The 16,346-nt window shown below is 46.3% G+C and overlaps 1 protein-coding gene and 1 long non-coding RNA gene across 6 annotated transcripts in view; one reads left to right on the forward strand and one right to left on the reverse strand.

Moving 5' to 3' along the window:
- The window catches only part of PEMT (phosphatidylethanolamine N-methyltransferase), a 104,627-nt gene that overhangs the window by 66,510 nt on the left and 21,771 nt on the right, over window positions 1-16,346 (forward strand). For all 5 annotated transcript variants that reach the window (XR_014213677.1, XR_014213678.1, XR_014213679.1 and 2 more), the window contains one exon: window positions 15,828-15,939. Coding sequence is in view for 2 of the 5 variants with exons in the window: in XM_082199931.1 (XP_082056057.1) it covers window positions 15,828-15,939 (112 nt within the window). In the remaining 3 variants the exon portion in view is untranslated. The remainder of the gene's footprint in view (window positions 1-15,827; window positions 15,940-16,346) is intronic.
- Window positions 1-16,346, reverse strand: part of LOC309519183 — a 41,327-nt gene that overhangs the window by 9,335 nt on the left and 15,646 nt on the right. Inside the window, exon 2 of the long non-coding RNA XR_014213731.1 lies at window positions 848-982. This is a non-coding gene — a long non-coding RNA (uncharacterized lncRNA). The remainder of the gene's footprint in view (window positions 1-847; window positions 983-16,346) is intronic.

Below are 16,346 nucleotides of genomic sequence, written 5' to 3' on the forward strand. Positions count from 1 at the left end.
GGACACAGTACTCCAGGTGAGGTCTGACCAGAGCAGAATACAGTGAAGTAACAGTGCTAACAGTTTCCTGTTCAAGAGCTGGGACTGACTTTGCCTGGGGTATGATCCTCTTTCCTGGCTTTGCCTCTTGGCTTGTTTTCTAGCTCCTGGTTCTCTCTGTGGCTGCCTTTGAGGCATCCCTCCTTCTGCCCCACAACATGTGGGGTGGGGATTGGGGTCCCCTTTCCTAGACACCATGCTGTGCTCCTTTGTAGTGGAGATCAACAAAGGCTTTCCTGCCACTCAGCATCCAATAACCCCTCTGTTCCATCTGAAATCTTTTTCAGATAAATCGGTTCCATCTGAAATCTTTCTTCGGTCTTGGAAAGGAGGTCAAAAGTTGTCGGGGTTTCATCCTTTCTTTCAGGCACGCAGATTTATGTAAGTCCGGTTGCATAAATTCCCATCTTTTCCATTAAGCCTCTGGCAGGTTTAACCCCTTTGCCCCCGTCCCCACCTGAAATGGAGCCCTTTGCAGATCAGCTTTTGTATATTGTCAGCTTCTCTTTATCCTTCTGCCTTCCTTCCCACCCCACACCCTGAAACCCCCTGCTCATCTCTTCTACCACCAACATTCAGATTGTAAGCTTCCTGGGGCAGAGACCTGTCATTGTGGAATGGGGAGTCCTTCCATTATTCCTTGAAGTGCCGCACACCGTGACAGCTCTACATTAATGGAAATGGAGGATTGGGTCTTTTAAATGAACCCACCTGCAGGCAAGCTCTTCAAATCGTGAAGATGTGTTTTCCGTTTATTTTAATACACAACGGGGGCCGTGACAAACAGGAGAGGAATCACCTTCCTTACTTCCTTCCCTCCCACCTTGCTGGGCGAAAAATTGGGGTCGGCGCCATCTTAAGCAAGCGTAGCGGGGTCTCCAGCTTGCTTGCGGAAGGTCTGATTCATCGCAGCCGGGATGACTTAACTTGGGTGTCATTTCCGCTGAAACGCAAAAACAGGTGAGTCAGGATGAGCCTCAGAAGGTGTGACCTCACCTTCTCTCGGGGCTTTTTCTTGACGCCGAAGATGCTCATAAGCACAGCCTTGGCAGACAGGGAGAGGCATGTTCTCTGCCCGCAACAGCCGCATGGCACCCGGTTAGCAGGGCATGTCAGTGGTGCAGCTGGATTTGGAAGTGGGAGGGAGTTATCCTGCTATGCCTCGTTCCGGGACAATTAAGCATGTGCGGAAGCAGCCCAGAGGAAGATGCTCAGGAACGCAGGAAAGCTTCCTTTTGTGAATTCGGAGCTTTGGTCCTTGCAGCTCAGTATTGCACTGACACGCAGTAGATTTTCAGGGTTTTAGGCAAGGAGCATTCGCACTCCTGCCCAGGGTTTGAACCTAGGTCCTTCTTGCAAAGCACATGCTCTATCACTGAGCTGCCTTTAAAATACCGTATTTTTTGCTCTATAAGACTCACTTTTTCCCTCCTAAAAAGTAAAGGGAAATGTGTGTGTGTCTTATGGAGTGAAGGCAGGCTGCGCAGCTATCACAGAAGCCAGAACAGCAAGAGGGAACGCTGTTTTCGCTGCGCAGTGATCCCTCTTGCTGTTCTGGCTTCTGGGATTCAGAATATTTTTTTTCTTGTTTTCCTCCTCCAAAAACTAGGTGCTTCTTGTGGTCTGGTGCGTCTTATAGAGTGAAAAATACAGTATATCAAAGCCCTTCTCCTTTTAGGTAAAGATCAGAAAACGACCCGGATGGTAACCAGATTCTGTGTACAGATCTGTAGGCACAGACCATCTCCTGATTCAAACTAGTTTGTTAAGAAAATCCCCAAACTCGGTTCTGTGGTTAACTCTGGGTCAGCTCTCTGTGGTAGTTTATCTTAAAGTTTTAAGTGTCTATACGCTTGTCGCATTTATGGATTTTAAATTTATTGTTGTGCATTGTTTTAGTTGTTTGTTTTCTGGGACTGTACCCCCAAGTGTGTTTTATAAGCTGGTCTCCGACCGTAATAAATTATCTATCTATCAATATCAAAGCCCATAATCCAGCTCATGTCAAAAGCCTTCCAGAGGGCATGGGGTTAATGAGGGGCGCCAGAGTGGGCAGGGAAGGGAGCTGAGTTCCACATGTGGGTCTGTGTCAGGGCGCAGGTCAGCACAAAGAAGCAGGGTCCATTGTCAGTGAAGTAATAATAATAATAATAATAATAATAATAATAATAATAATAATATCTTTATTGTCATTGCCCCCTTCGGGGACAACGAAATTACTTGACTGCTCCATAAAAACACTAATTAAACAATACAGTATAATACAGCAAGGGAGATTAGATGACTTTCAAAGTCCGGGCTTCCCATTCAGGGCCGAGATCGCTCTGGAGAAGAAGCTGTTCTTAAGACGGCTCGTTCTTGTCTTCATCGTCCTGTATCTCCATCCCGACGGCAAGAGCTCGAAGAGACAGTGACCAGGATGCAATGGATCTTTTACTATGTCCAGTGCCTTCCTATGGCACCTTGTGGCATAAATCTGCTCTAAGGTGGAGAGTGGGCAGCCAACAATGCTCTCTGCTGCCTTAACAACCCTTTATTCAAGGAAACGGCATGCAAATCAGCAACACTTCCCAGTAGGTCTTGCCCTGTGTTTTGTGTTTTTTTCCTGGGGGGATAAAGGGGTGCACATACCCCTAAACGTTTTGTGAATCTAATGAGAGAAGAAACTAAAAATAAAAATTAGTTTCTTCTCTAGCACGGTGAATTGTCAGTGTGTGAAGCTGTGTGGAATGTGTGGAGCTAATACAGGGGTGGGCAACCTAAGGCCCGTGGGCCGGATGTGGCCCTATCGCCTTTTCAATCCGGCCCGTGGACGGTCCGGGAATCAGCATGTTTTTACATGAGTAGAATATGTGCTTTTATTTCAAATGCATCTCTGGGTTATTTGTGGGGCATAGGAATTCGTTCATCCCCCCCAAAAAAAATATAGTCCGGCCCCCCCACAAGGTCTGGGGGACGGTGGACTGACCCATGGCTGAGAAAGGTTGCTGACCCCTGAGCTAATACATGTTCTTTGTACTTTTGTCCATTTACTGTATTTATTTTTCCTGATTCGATCTATACAGTGGTACCTGGGGTTACAGACGCTTCAGGTTACAGACTCCGCTAACCCAGAAATAGTACCTCGGGTTAAGAACTTTGCTTCAGGATGGGAAGAGAAATCGTGCAGCGGAGGCACAGTGGCAGCAGGAGGCCCCATTAGCTAAAGTGGTGCTTCAGGTTAAGAACAGTTTCAGGTTAAGAACGGACCTCCGGAACAAATTAAGTACTTAACCCAAGGTACCACTGTAAAATGGTTATTTTCTTGAGTCAAAATGAAAGTGCCCCTAAACATTTTTTTTGGGGGGGGGAGCACTGGTCTTGCCCCTATAGAGCAGTTGCCAGGACTGACGGTCCCTGCCGTCCACACTTTCTAAGGCTCCTCTTCTCCCAGATATTTCCCAAGCAGTCTCAAACTGCACCTGCGCACCTCTGGTCTCTGTTCTGCTCTCGTTATTCTGCATGTTCTTGGGGAGAAGGGAGCTTTTTGCAGCCACAGAGGGAGGCCCCCCCAGGATTCCTCAGCTGCCTCTTGACCTGAGCAGTGAGTGTTTGATCGGTGGAACTCGCTGCCACCGGAGGCAGCAACGGCCACCGACTTAGATGGCCTTGAAGAGAGGGCTGTTGATGGCAACTAGCCCCACCAGTTACTTTCTCCCCCTCGCAGTTGGAGACAGCAATTCTTTTGAATCCCCAGGAAGGAAGAATGATCTTGTGTTCAGAGCCTGCTTGTGGGTTTACCTTCCTGCCACAGTGGTACCTATTTATCTGCTTGCACTGGCATGCTTTCAAACTGCTAAGTTGACAGGAGCTGGGACGGAGCAAAGGGAGCTCACCCCGTTGCGTGGATTCGAACCGCCGACCTTCCATGAGATCACCTTTTTTGCCCTATCCCAGACCAGGGACCCCACCCCACCCTAGCGCAAAGACCCCTGGTTGTGCATTGAGCTCCCTTTGGCAACAACCACACTGGAGGAGGGAGGAAGAAGAGTTGACGACATGGAGCGAGGCTCAAGCCACAGCCTCCATCCCAATGCAGCGAGGCCCTGCTTAAAGAGTCTTTGGGATATGACGGCAGCAGAGACTGTGCAAATACCTGACTAGAATAATACATGCAATGATGGGGTTTCTGTGCCCGCCAGATGTTTCTGGAGAGACGTTCCCATCCCCTCTGTCCATTGGCTATGATGGCTGGGGCTGGTGGTAGTTCTCTCACCTGAAGGGTGCCATGTTGGCTACTGTTGTTTCCTAATGAGGCAATTAGAGCTGTCTCTTATATATCTTAGGATTAAAGCACTTAACATGCGCTAGGCACCAAGGGCTCTTTAATGTAGGCTGAAAGGTTGGAGAGGCACATCGTGAATCACTCTTACTAAACCACTTCTCTGTGGCTTCCCAATTTCCTTCACAGTAGGGGTAGCTGAAGGCCTCAATTTTGCAACAGTTGGGGATCTTCACTTTGACCTCATGTGGGCCCATTTTCTTTCTTGAGTGCTGGCTAATTTTGTGTGCGTGCTTGAGCCAGTCAGTAGGGCAGCTCCCCAGCACTTTCCTCCTCATTGTTCCTCCACAATTGGGCCCATTGTGACAGGGGCTGGCACTCCCTGGAATCCTACTTTCCAACGCCTAGTTTTCGCGAGATGCTTGCCCTATTTTCTGCCGTTCCTCTTGGTTAATGTGTTCTTGGAGGGGAGTAATGAGGTTTTCGTGGCAAAGGTGCAAGCAGGAGAGTGTGCTTATGAGTCGCGACTATCTCAGCTCTGTGTTAATAGTATTTATTCCCGCTGTAAACACATAAAAAAACAACAACTGACAAAGATTTTGTGGCACTGTGACTGGAGCAAAACCATCATGTCCTCTCCTTTTCCCTTGTTAAGTTATTAGTAAGAGAGATCGGGAATCAGCTAAGACTCAGTGGGCAGCTTCACAGAAAGGTGGAAGGACTTGGTGCCTCAGATTTCCTGACTAGAAAAGTGGTACCAATCTTGTGTGGTCGTTTGCATTACTACCAAAATGGAGAGACCATCAGAACCCTTTTGACACAACTAACCTGTATTTCTGGGCCTGAAGAAGGCTTAAATCAGGGGTGGGGGGATTTCATGCCTGGAGACCAAATGTGGCCCTCCAGACCTTTCCGTGTGGTCCTTGAAACCCTCCCCAGAGCATCTCCCTGACTGACTCGGCTTCGTAGCTTCATTGCCTTTTGTCGGATGACAAACTCTGATGAATGTGGTGTGTAGAAACTAGCCTTTTGTACAAATGAAACATTTGTTGCCGCGCTCAGTTTTGCCTCTGGCATGCGGCCCTCAAAAGGTTTCCCAGATGGGAATGTGGGAGCCAGTTTGGTGTAGTGGTTAAGAGCGGTAGACTCGTAATCTGGTGAACCGGGTTCGCTTCCCCGCTCCTCCACATGCAGCTGCTGGGTGACCTTGGGCTAGTCACACTTCTCTGAAGTCTCTCAGCCCCACTCACCCCACAGAGTGTTTGTTGTGGGGGAGGAAGGGAAAGGAGAATGTTAGCCGCTTTGAGACTCCTTAGGGCAGTGATAAAGCGGGATATCAAATCCAAACTCCTCCTCTTCTTCTTCTTCTTCTTCTTCTTCTTCTTTGCTTGAGAAGGATTCCCACCCCTGACTTAATCAGTCTGTCAAAGACATTATTCTCTTATTCATTCTCCCTCTCTTTCTCTCTCTAAATGACTTGGATGGGATGAATGGAGGGGATGCTCATCAAATTTGCAGATGACACCAAACTGGGAAGGGGTATATAATGCTGCAGAAGATAGCATTTAGATTCAAGATGGCCTTAACAGATTGGAGAACTGGGCGCAAGCTAACAAAATGAGTTTCAACAGGACAAATGCAAGGTTCCACAAGGAAGAACCAGAGATGCACAAATATATGATAGGGGTCACCTGGCTTACTAGCAGTACATGGGAAAAGGATCTAGGAGTCTTGGTGGACACAAGCTGAACATGAGTCAACAGTGTGATGCAGCAGCAAATCTAATGCTCTCCTAGGCTGCATCAACAGAAGTATAGTGTCCATATCAAGGAAAGTAATAAAAAGGTAAAGGACCCCTGGCAGTTAAGTCCAGTCGTGAATGACTGGGGGACTGCAGCGCTCATCTCGCTTTACTGGCTGAGGGAACCGATGTTTGTCTGCAGACAGTTATTCTGGGTCATGTGGCCAGCATGACTAAGCCGCTTCTGGCAAAACCAGAACAGTGCACGGAAACGCCGTTTACCTTCCCACCGGAGCGGTACCTATTTATCTACTTGCACTTTGACGTGCTTTCGAACTGCTAGGTTGGCAGGAGCAGGGACCGAGCAACGGGAGCTCATCCTGTCGTGGGGATTCAAACCGACGACCTTCCGATCGGCAAGCCCTAGCCTCAGTGCTTTACACCACAGCGCCACTCTATTCTGCCTTGGCCACATCACACTTGGAATACTGTGTCCAATTCTGGGCACCAGAATTTAAGAAGGTTGTTGACAAGCTGGAAGGTGTGCAGAGAAACCGAGTCTTTTGAGGAATGGTTGATGGTATGTTTAGCCTGGTAAGGAGGAGACAGAGAGAAGATGTGATAGCCATCTTCAAATATCTCAAGGGCTATCACATGGAAGAGGGAGCAAGCTTGTTTTCTCCTGCTCCGGAGGGTAGGACTCGAACCAATGGCTTCAAATTACAAGAAAGGAGATTCTGACTAAACCTCAGGAAGAACTTTTTGTTGGTAAGAGCTGTTTGACAGGGGAACAGTCTCCCTCAGGAGGTGGTGGACTCTCCTTCCTTAGAGGTTTTAAGCAGAGATTGTCAGGAGTGTGTGCAGGAGCCAGGCCCTGTGACCAGTAAGGCTTCGCAGGACTGGGGCCTTCCTAAGTTTGTTGTGGTGAGGCAAGGCATGACCGCACAGGTTGGTAACCGCTTGGTAACTCACTGCACCTGGTGTCAAGAGCTGGGAAGGGATATAAGGTCAGCATTTCCCTTCAGCTTTTTGCCACAGCAACTCATTTTCTGCTTTGCTGCGTTTGGCTTCTTGCTTCCTGATTCTCAGACCTTGGCTCCTTGACTCCTGGTTTCTTGACCCTCAGACCCTTGATTTTGCGACTCCTTGCTTCTGGACCCTCGGACCCCTGACTTCTGGACCCTCATTCCTGCTCCCACCCCGCCATCTTGCCCCGGTCCTGACGTCCTCAGCCGGGACTTCGATTGCCCGTAGACCGGACCATGACAGAGGTTGGGTGGCCATCTGTCAGGGGTGCTTTAGCTGAGATTCCTGAATTGCAGGGGGTTAGACTGGATTACCCTTGGGGTCCCTTCTATGATTTTATGATTCTCCCCCCCCCCTTTAAATGAAGGCTTTTCCAGTAGATCAAAACCAGAAACCTTGGACCAAAGTTGGCACCTCATGTGGTGTAGCAACAAATGGTCTGACAAGCCATTTCTCTCAATCCTTACTGGCAGCGTATCTCAAGAGAAGGCCTCGAGCATTCTCACAAAATGACCAAGCATATATTCACAGGAGGAGCCCAACAGCCCTCTCTCCCCGGTGTTGGCACACAGAGACATAAGGCCTCCAATAGCCATCTTGGCTACCAGCCATTGATAACGCCATATCCTCCCGCGAATTTGCCTAATCGTCTTTCAAAGCCATCCAAGTTGGTGACCTTCTCTGCCCCCAGTGGGAGGGAGTTCTGCAGTTGAATGCTTGTGCTGTGGGAAGAAGCCCTTTCTTTTTGCTGCCCCAAATCTTCCAGCAGTTTAGCTTCGTTGGGTCCCCACAAGTTCTAGTGGGAGTAGGAGCAAAACGTCTGTCTCTCCACTTGCTTTTTCAATACATACAGAAATGGGGCAACTTCTTCATAGATCTTCAACATCTCTAATTTGGCCCGTGCAAGAACGCAGGCTTGGACTTCTCATTGTACACAGGAGTTTATTTCTCCCTCCTTCCCACAACCCCTCTCTCCAAACTCACATATTGATGGACAACACGGACACACTCAAAAACTTGTTCCCTTCCTTGTAACTTATTTCCACTTAAGGCACTGTTGGTTTTGGTCCAGCACAGCTGCCTGCAATTTTTTGAGATCACAAAGCTTAGCAACTGCTTTCTCCTTATCCGTACTTTCTTCTCCCCCCAATAATACTTTGCTCCCTTTCTCCTTTTGTTTCCTCCTGCCTGACTTCAAAAGATTTGTATATTACTAGAATTATGTTCTGGAATTCTGAGGAGATAAGATGCTCAGGATGTGCAACCCATGTCATGAAGCAAATCCTCTCTGAAGCATCCGTGTGCACCGAAGAAGCTGATATTACGGGGAGGAAAAGAGCAATTTTCTTGCAGGAAAACAGAATAATGATCCCTTTGTTGAGAGCAAAGTAGCATCAGATGTGTTGCCAGCCTGCTCTTCAGGCTCCAGCAATCAGCAGGTTTGGTGTCAGTAAATCTATAAGATTTGTATTGGGTTATTTCTCCCCACCTTGGGAATTGGATAAATATTCCCTCTCTCCCTCCCACCCATTCTTAAGGCTTAATGAATTGAAACTGAGGGAGTTTGGCTTCCCCCAAAGAACCCTAGGAACTGTAGTTTGCTTGTTTTTTCAGACAAATTTTATTAAATTTCCAGAAATTTCACATATACATTTCAATACAAAATGTTGTTGTTCTTTAGTTGTGTCCGACTCTTCGTGACCCCCTGGACCAGAGCACGCCAGGCACTCCTGTCTTCCACTGCCTCCCGCAGTTTGGTCAAACTCATGCTGGTAGCTTCGAGAACACTGTCCAGCCATCTCATCCTCTGTCATCCCCTTCTCCTTGTGCCCTCCATCTTTCCCAACATCAGGGTCTTTTCCAGGGAGTCTTCTCTTCTCATGAGGTGGCCAAAGTCTTGGCGCCTCAGCTTCAGGATCTGTCCTTCCAATGAGCACTCAGGGCTGATTTCCTTCAGAATGGAGAGGTTTGATCATCTTTCAGTCCATGGGACTCTCAAGAGTCTCCTCCAGCACCAGAATTCAAAAGCATCAATTCTTCGGCGATCTGCCTTCTTTATGGTCCAGCTCTCACTTCCATACATCACTACTGGGAAAACCATGGCTTTAACATGGCTTTTACGGACCTTTGTCGGCAAGGTGGTATCTTTGCTTTTTAAGATGCTGTCTAGGTTTGCCATTGCCTTTCTCCCAACAAGCAGGCGTCTTTTAATTTCGTGACTCCTGTCACCATCTGCAGTGATCATGGAGCCCAAGAAAGTAAAATCTCTCACTGCCTCCATTTCTTCCCCTTCTATTTGCCAGGAGAAGAAATAGAGGCAGATATTTATTTTACTCTGTCAACTTCCCATCCCATTTTCCATGGAGCTTTTTTTTGGTTTCTCCCCCTTGCAGCACCCTATCTTCTCTTTCTTATATCATAACAATAATAACAATAACCTCTGATTCCTTCTGTTGCTCATAGTTCAAATCCTGATCGTGAATTCCATCACGCCGTAATATTTAAATAGTCCAGGAGAGAGACAAAGGCTTCCATTCTTCCATAAAGCAATCATCCTTATGGTCTCTTATTTTTAGCTGTTAACTTGTGCCGATTCAGCATGACTTTACTTATTCATCTTTCCTTGGTGGGGACTTCTTCATCCTTCAGGAACTGTAGTTTCTTAAGGGTCCTGGGAATTGTAGTTCTCTGAGGGGTGAACTACCATTCCCAGGATTCTTTGGGGTTGGAGGTATCCCTGTTGAAGTCATACAAACCTACAGTGGACCCTCTGGATACGAACTTAATTCGTTCCGGGGGTCCGTTCGCACCCCGAAAATAATGTAAATAGAGGTATGCTTCTGCACACACACGTGGCGTGATTGAGTGCTTCTGCGCATGCGCAAGCCACGCAGAGTGCTTCTGCGCATGTGTGTGCTGCGAAACCTGGAAGTACACACTTCCTGGCTTGCCGTGGCCATAACCTGAAGATTTCATATCCAGAGGGATACATAAGTAGAGGTACTTTAAATCTATGGTACAGATATGACTGATAGATTATTATTTTTTAAGCTGCAGTCCATTTCGAGCAAAGCCTCGATCCTTTTCAAAGGCAGCCCACGTATTGCACGTCACAGTAATTCGAGGGGATGTCACTTAAGACATAGGTCACTGTGGCCAGATCCGATATCTACTCAGCAGCTGCTGTTGGCATTCAGATCATTGCAGTTCAAGGGTCCTTGAAACCACCCACAGACCCTGCTCATCTGCCTGAACTTTCTGAGTGCTGTGCCTGGACATGGGTTTCTGTTATAGGCCCCTTTGAATGTTTCCAAGAAAAGTGAGATGTCGAAAGGTTGTGCCCGGCTAAATGGGGGAGGAAAAGAATGCAGGAATCTTAATGAGTTTTCTCTCTCTTTCTCAACAAATCAAGGATTCTAAAGTGCACTGGATATCAAAAGTGCTTTCGAAAAGTAGAAATTATGGCCTTGGAGTGAGTCACGTAAAACACGACCCGGTTCGTTTTGCCCCCCTCGCGCTACGAAGTTGACACTTCTTTTCAAATCTGCGCTTAATTGACATTAGCAAAGTGTTTCCAGACAGCGGGCTAAAAGGCAGCCACCGAGAGAACAAAGCGCTGTAATTTGTTACTATTACTACCTGGGTCAAATTGTCAATTTCCCTGGCCTCATGCCGTGTAAGAAACGCATTTCAACTTCCAAGAATGAATGGCCTCCTGTCCGATTAAACACACACACACACACACACAAACACAGGGTCGTTGCTATAGGCGGCTAAGTGGGCTAATGACATAGCAGGGGAAAAAGTTTTACCCGCCAGAGACAATTGCTTTCTGTTGCCTGGCAATCAGAGCTGCAGCCCGCTGAGTCATACTTTAGATGGGCTTGGCTGGTATTGTGTGTTGCCACTTGGAATGCCAAAAAAGCCACCAAAATGCTTGTTTCACGGTGTTGGGGCAGGTGGTTTTTGCTTGCCATTTTGGGGGGCTCAGTTTGTAGCAGGAAGGGATCTGCGGGGCTCGATCTGACCTGAGAAGCAGAAGAGTCCCTTGTGATCAAACGCCCGGAGCCCAGGCTGATGGTTTGGCTACCATCTCGTCCCGGAGCCCAGGCTGATGGTTTGGCTACCATCTCGTCCCGGAGCCCAGGCTGATGGTTTGGCTACCATCTCGTCCCGGAGCCCAGGCTGATGGTTTGGCTACCATCTCGTCCCGGAGCCCAGGCTGATGGTTTGGCTACCATCTCGTCCCGGAGCCCAGGCTGATGGTTTGGCTACCATCTCGTCCCGGAGCCCAGGCTGATGGTTTGGCTACCATCTCGTCCCGGAGCCCAGGCTGATGGTTTGGCTACCATCTCGTCCCGGAGCCCAGGCTGATGGTTTGGCTACCATCTCGTCCCGGAGCCCAGGCTGATGGTTTGGCTACCATCTCGTCCCGGAGCCCAGGCTGATGGTTTGGCTACCATCTCGTCCCGGAGCCCAGGCTGATGGTTTGGCTACCATCTCGTCCCATCAGCATCTCCCTCTAAGTTAGGAAATGATTGTTCCCTCTCCTGTGCCTTTATCACCGCTGTGGATTAGTCTGCCATGCAAATTATGGGTCACCTAAGAGAATTTCTAAAATTTAATTTTGGAATACTCAGTTTGCAGTTTTCATATCCCCTTTAGTTCATTTTGCATCTCTTCCCTCTCGGTGTTACCAAAAGGGAGTGGTCAGATCTGTCCGTTTGAGCTTCTCATTTTTTCAGGCCTTAGTTTCATTTCTCCGCATTTGCACATCAGTTTGCAATAAATATAATAATGATGATAAAATACTTTTGGAAACCTGTCGGGATTTTAGTGCAGATTTCCTGAATAGAAGCACTTTGTACTGCAACATCTTGTAGCAGATTCCACTTTGTCTTGCATTTTTATATTATTGTTACTTTTATCATCACTCCCCCTTCACCTTTGGGGATCGGACAGGCGATAAATCTAAATCCCAACTAAGTACATAAACATCTCCCGGGCTCTCTCTCTCCTTTAGCAGCTACCCACATTCCCAGTAATTTTCCTTTCTGCCCTTATCTGCCTTCTCTTCCGAAACGGACGTCTCGCAACCCTATCTTGCTGCAACAGGCTCTCTGTTATGTCCAAAGGTGGAGGGGAGGCAGAAGAAGATGAGAAGTTGCTTTGCAGGAGGTCGGTGGTGCATTTTGAGAAACCCAGCGCATCCGGAGCCCCAGTTAGCTTAGCGGAAGTGAGAACCTGTTCCTGGAATTACATACCCTCCAACATTTCGCCGATGAAAATTTGTTGTTGTTTAGTCGTTTAGTCGTGTCTGACTCTTCGTGACCGCATGGACCAGAGCACGCCAGACACTCCTGTCTTCCACTGCCTCCCGCAGTTTGGTCAAACTCATGCTGGCAGCTTCCAGAACACTGTCCAACCATCTCGTCCTCTGTCTTCCCCTTCTCCTTGTGCCCTCCATCTTTCCCAACATCAGGGTCTTTTCCAGGGAGTCTTCTCTTCTCGTGAGGTGGCCAAAGCCTTGGAGCCTCAGCTTCAGGATCTGTCCTTCCAGTGAGCACTCAGGGCTCATTTCCTTAAGAATGGAGAGGTTTGATCATCTTGCAGTCCATGGGACTCTCAAGAGTCTCCTCCAGCACCATAATTCAAAGGCATCAATTCTTCGGTGATCAGCCTTCTTTATGGTCCAGCTCTCACTTCCATACATCACTACTGGGAAAACCACAGCTTTAAATTTACGGACCTTGGTCGGCAAGGTGATGTCTCTGCTTTTTAAGATGCTGTCTAGGTTTGTCATTGCAAAGCGATGAAAATAGGGACATCTTATTCTACATCGCGAAGCTTCTCGCACCTTAGATCTCTCCGAACATTGACATCCTATACACATTGATGCCGGTCACCCTGAGCCAATGGCAACCTCTCCACTGAACCTACCTCACAAGATTGTTGTAAAAAAAGAATGTGTGAGGGAAGGGATCACGTACAACACCTTCAACAGAAAAATGTAATGAGTCCCTGTCAGGGGAAAAGGCAGGAAATAATGATGATGATGATGATGATGATGATGATGATGATGATGGAGGAAACTGTGAGAATGATCAGAAACATAAGGTAAAGGTAAAGGTACCCCTGCCCGTACGGGCCAGTCGTGTCCGACTCTAGGGTTGTGCGCCCATCTCACTTAAGAGGCCGGGGGCCAGCGCTGTCCGGAGACACTTCCGGGTCACATGGCCAGCGTGACAAAGCTGCTCTGGTGAGCCAGCACCAGCGCAGCACACGGAAACGCCGTTTACCTTCCCGCTATAAAGTGGTACCTATTTATCTACTTGCACTTAGGGGTGCTTTCGAACTGCTAGGTGGGCAGGAGCTGGGACCGAACGACGGGAGCTCACCCCACCACGGGGATTCGAACCGCCGACCATGCAATCGGCAAGTCCTAGGCACTGATGTTTTACCCACAGCGCCACCCGCGTCCCAGATCAGAAACATACCACAGAGCAAATCCTCAGTGGGACATAGTTCTGAGTAAAAATGCTTAGGATTGCAGTGTAAGGCTGCGCAGTCTTTTAAAAAATAATAATTTATTTTTGATTTTTCTAATAATAACAATTTTCTTATACATCAATATCCAGTCCAAATTTACATTGATTGACTCTCCCCACCCTCTGGTTTCCAATTGTCCCTTTATAATTTCCATTGCATGCATCCATTTAATTTCCAATTATTTTTCACATTGTAATTCTACCTTCAGTTCATAAATGCTACAACAATCCTGCTAATGTTTCCACATTCTTACAATGATCTTTAAAATAATCTATAAAGTTTTTCCACTCTTGATTAAATTTTCCTTCATCTTGGTGCCTGATCTTTACGCTTAGTTTTGCCATTTCGGAATAGTCTTATCATCTTAGTCCTCCATTCTTCTTTCACTGGTATGGTCTCTTCTTTCCACTTCTGGGCAAGTAACGTTCTGGCAGCTGTGGTTGCATATATAAATAATCGCTTTTGCTTCTTTGGTACTTCATCTCCTAATGTTCCTAGTAAAAAGGCCTCTGGTTTTTTAACAAACATATTTTTGAACATCTTATTCATTTCATTATATATCATTTCCCAGAAGCCTTTACCTTTTTACATATCCACCACATATGGAAAAAGTACCTTATTTTTCCTTACATTTCCAACATAGATTAGATGAGTTTTTAATACATTTTAGCAAGTTTTACAGGTGTTAAATACCATCTATACATCATTTTCATATAATTTTCTTTCAATGAGCTCCATGCTGTAAATTTTAAATTTTCTTTCCACAGCTTTTCCCATGATTCCAAGTAGTATATTATACCCTATATCTTGTGCCCAGATGGCTGCACAGTCTTTACCCAGTTACCTGTGAGTAGGCTCCATTGACTACAATGGGACTTACTTCTGAGTAGGCAGTGTAAGGCTCCATTTACAATAAAGGAATAAACGCTCCCTGCATTTCCTTTTAAAATGGCTGGCTACTGCAAGATTTATCTTAAGGACTACTATAAACTTGATGAAGTTTAGAATGTCGAGATTCTATAGAGAGAAAGGGTTGCAGTAATATAAGATTAGAATAAGAAAGGACTATGACGAATTAGAGTTGGAAAAAACATTTATAAGTTGCTATAAAATTTGGACATGAGGATGCAGAAAGGGGAGGTATGGGGAAGTCCGAGGAAAGAAGTTTATGAAATGACATTATGAAATTATACTTGTTTGTTTGTTTGTTTTCTTTTTTGTGTTTGTCTGTTATAAAAACTTTTGTAAAACTAATAAAAAATATTATAAAAAAAAAATAAAATGGCTGGCTACTGAAGTGTTGCAATTAAATAAAGTGGACCAGTGACATTTTCCTTCAAAATTATAGGAAGTGGCTTCATATGCCAGCTTCACCATTTCCTTCACTCGGTGCAGGAATTTTATTTTAAGGATAAACAGGACTCTGGTTTTGCACCTTACGAACATACGCACATCACTTTTAATTGAATGAATTTTATTATTACGGTCACAGACCAGTTCCTGCTCACTTACAGTATCAGGAAAATCATAAAACACAACAGGAATACATTGAATCGTAATTGGGTGTAACAGAAACAATTCAGATATAGCGGCAGTTAAAAATATATATTAAATCTTGATCACTAAAATATAACCTAAAATTGTCATTTAAAACCTTAATCATTTTGGTAGTACAGCTTGTTCCCTGAGTTTTATGGCAGTCGCACAGAATTTGGCCACCCTTAGCGTGATCTCTGGGTCCTTGTCCTCTACTAGGAGTTTTAGACATTGAAGTTCAGACCCATTTGGATTTTTTTTATAACAGGAGTGATAAATACTGAGCGTCTCTCCCCGTAGAAACGGCAGCGTAGCAAGACATGAGAGACAGTTTCTACCTCCATCAAGCTGCAGGGGCAGACTCATTCCCCATATGGTTTATCCTTGAATCTGCCCTACCATCACTTTTAATTGTTCTCTGGGACATGGAGGGGTGGGGAAAAGGAAACAGGGACCTTCCGGGATCAAATCGGAAACTGGGGTGGCTTCTGTAATGCCAGGGTGTCCCTCTTAAATTGGGACATGTGGAATTAAATCAGAAGGAGCAACCTTTCTCCTTGTGCATTATGGATCTTGGAGGGAACGTCTACTGAGACTTTTCTCCGGCACCTAAAGGAGACATGGGTACCATGTTGGCAAACCCCGCCTTAAGCCTTGTGTCTGTTTCTTTTCTAGGGGACTACTTCGGCATCCTCATGGAGGCAAAGGTGACGTCTTTTCCATTCAACGTGTTTGACAATCCCATGTATTGGGGCAGCACCACGATCTACCTGGGCTGGTCCGTCATGTGAGTCCATCATGTTTCTGCTCTTTTCAAACTTATTTACCGTATTTTTCGCTCTATAAGACGCACCAGACCACAAGACGCACCTAGTTTTTGGAGGAGGAAAACAAGAAAAAAAAAATATTCTGAATCCCAGAAGCCAGAACAGCAAGAGGGATTGCTGCGCAGCGAAAGCAGCGATCCCTCTTGCTGTTCTGGCTTCTGAGATAGCTGCGCAGCCTGCATTCGCTCCATAAGACGCACACACATTTCCCCTTACTTTTTAGGAGGGAAAAAGTGAGTCTTATAGAGCAAAAAATACGGTATTTATTACATTTGCAGTGATACCTTGGTTTAAAACCATAATCTGTTCTGGAGGTCCAGTTGTGAACCAAAACAGGTTGTAACCGAAGACGCGATTTTGCCAATGG

This window comes from Podarcis vaucheri (assembly GCF_965113315.1).
Source record: "Podarcis vaucheri genome assembly, chromosome: 14".
Taxonomy (NCBI): Eukaryota; Metazoa; Chordata; class Lepidosauria; order Squamata; family Lacertidae; genus Podarcis; species Podarcis vaucheri.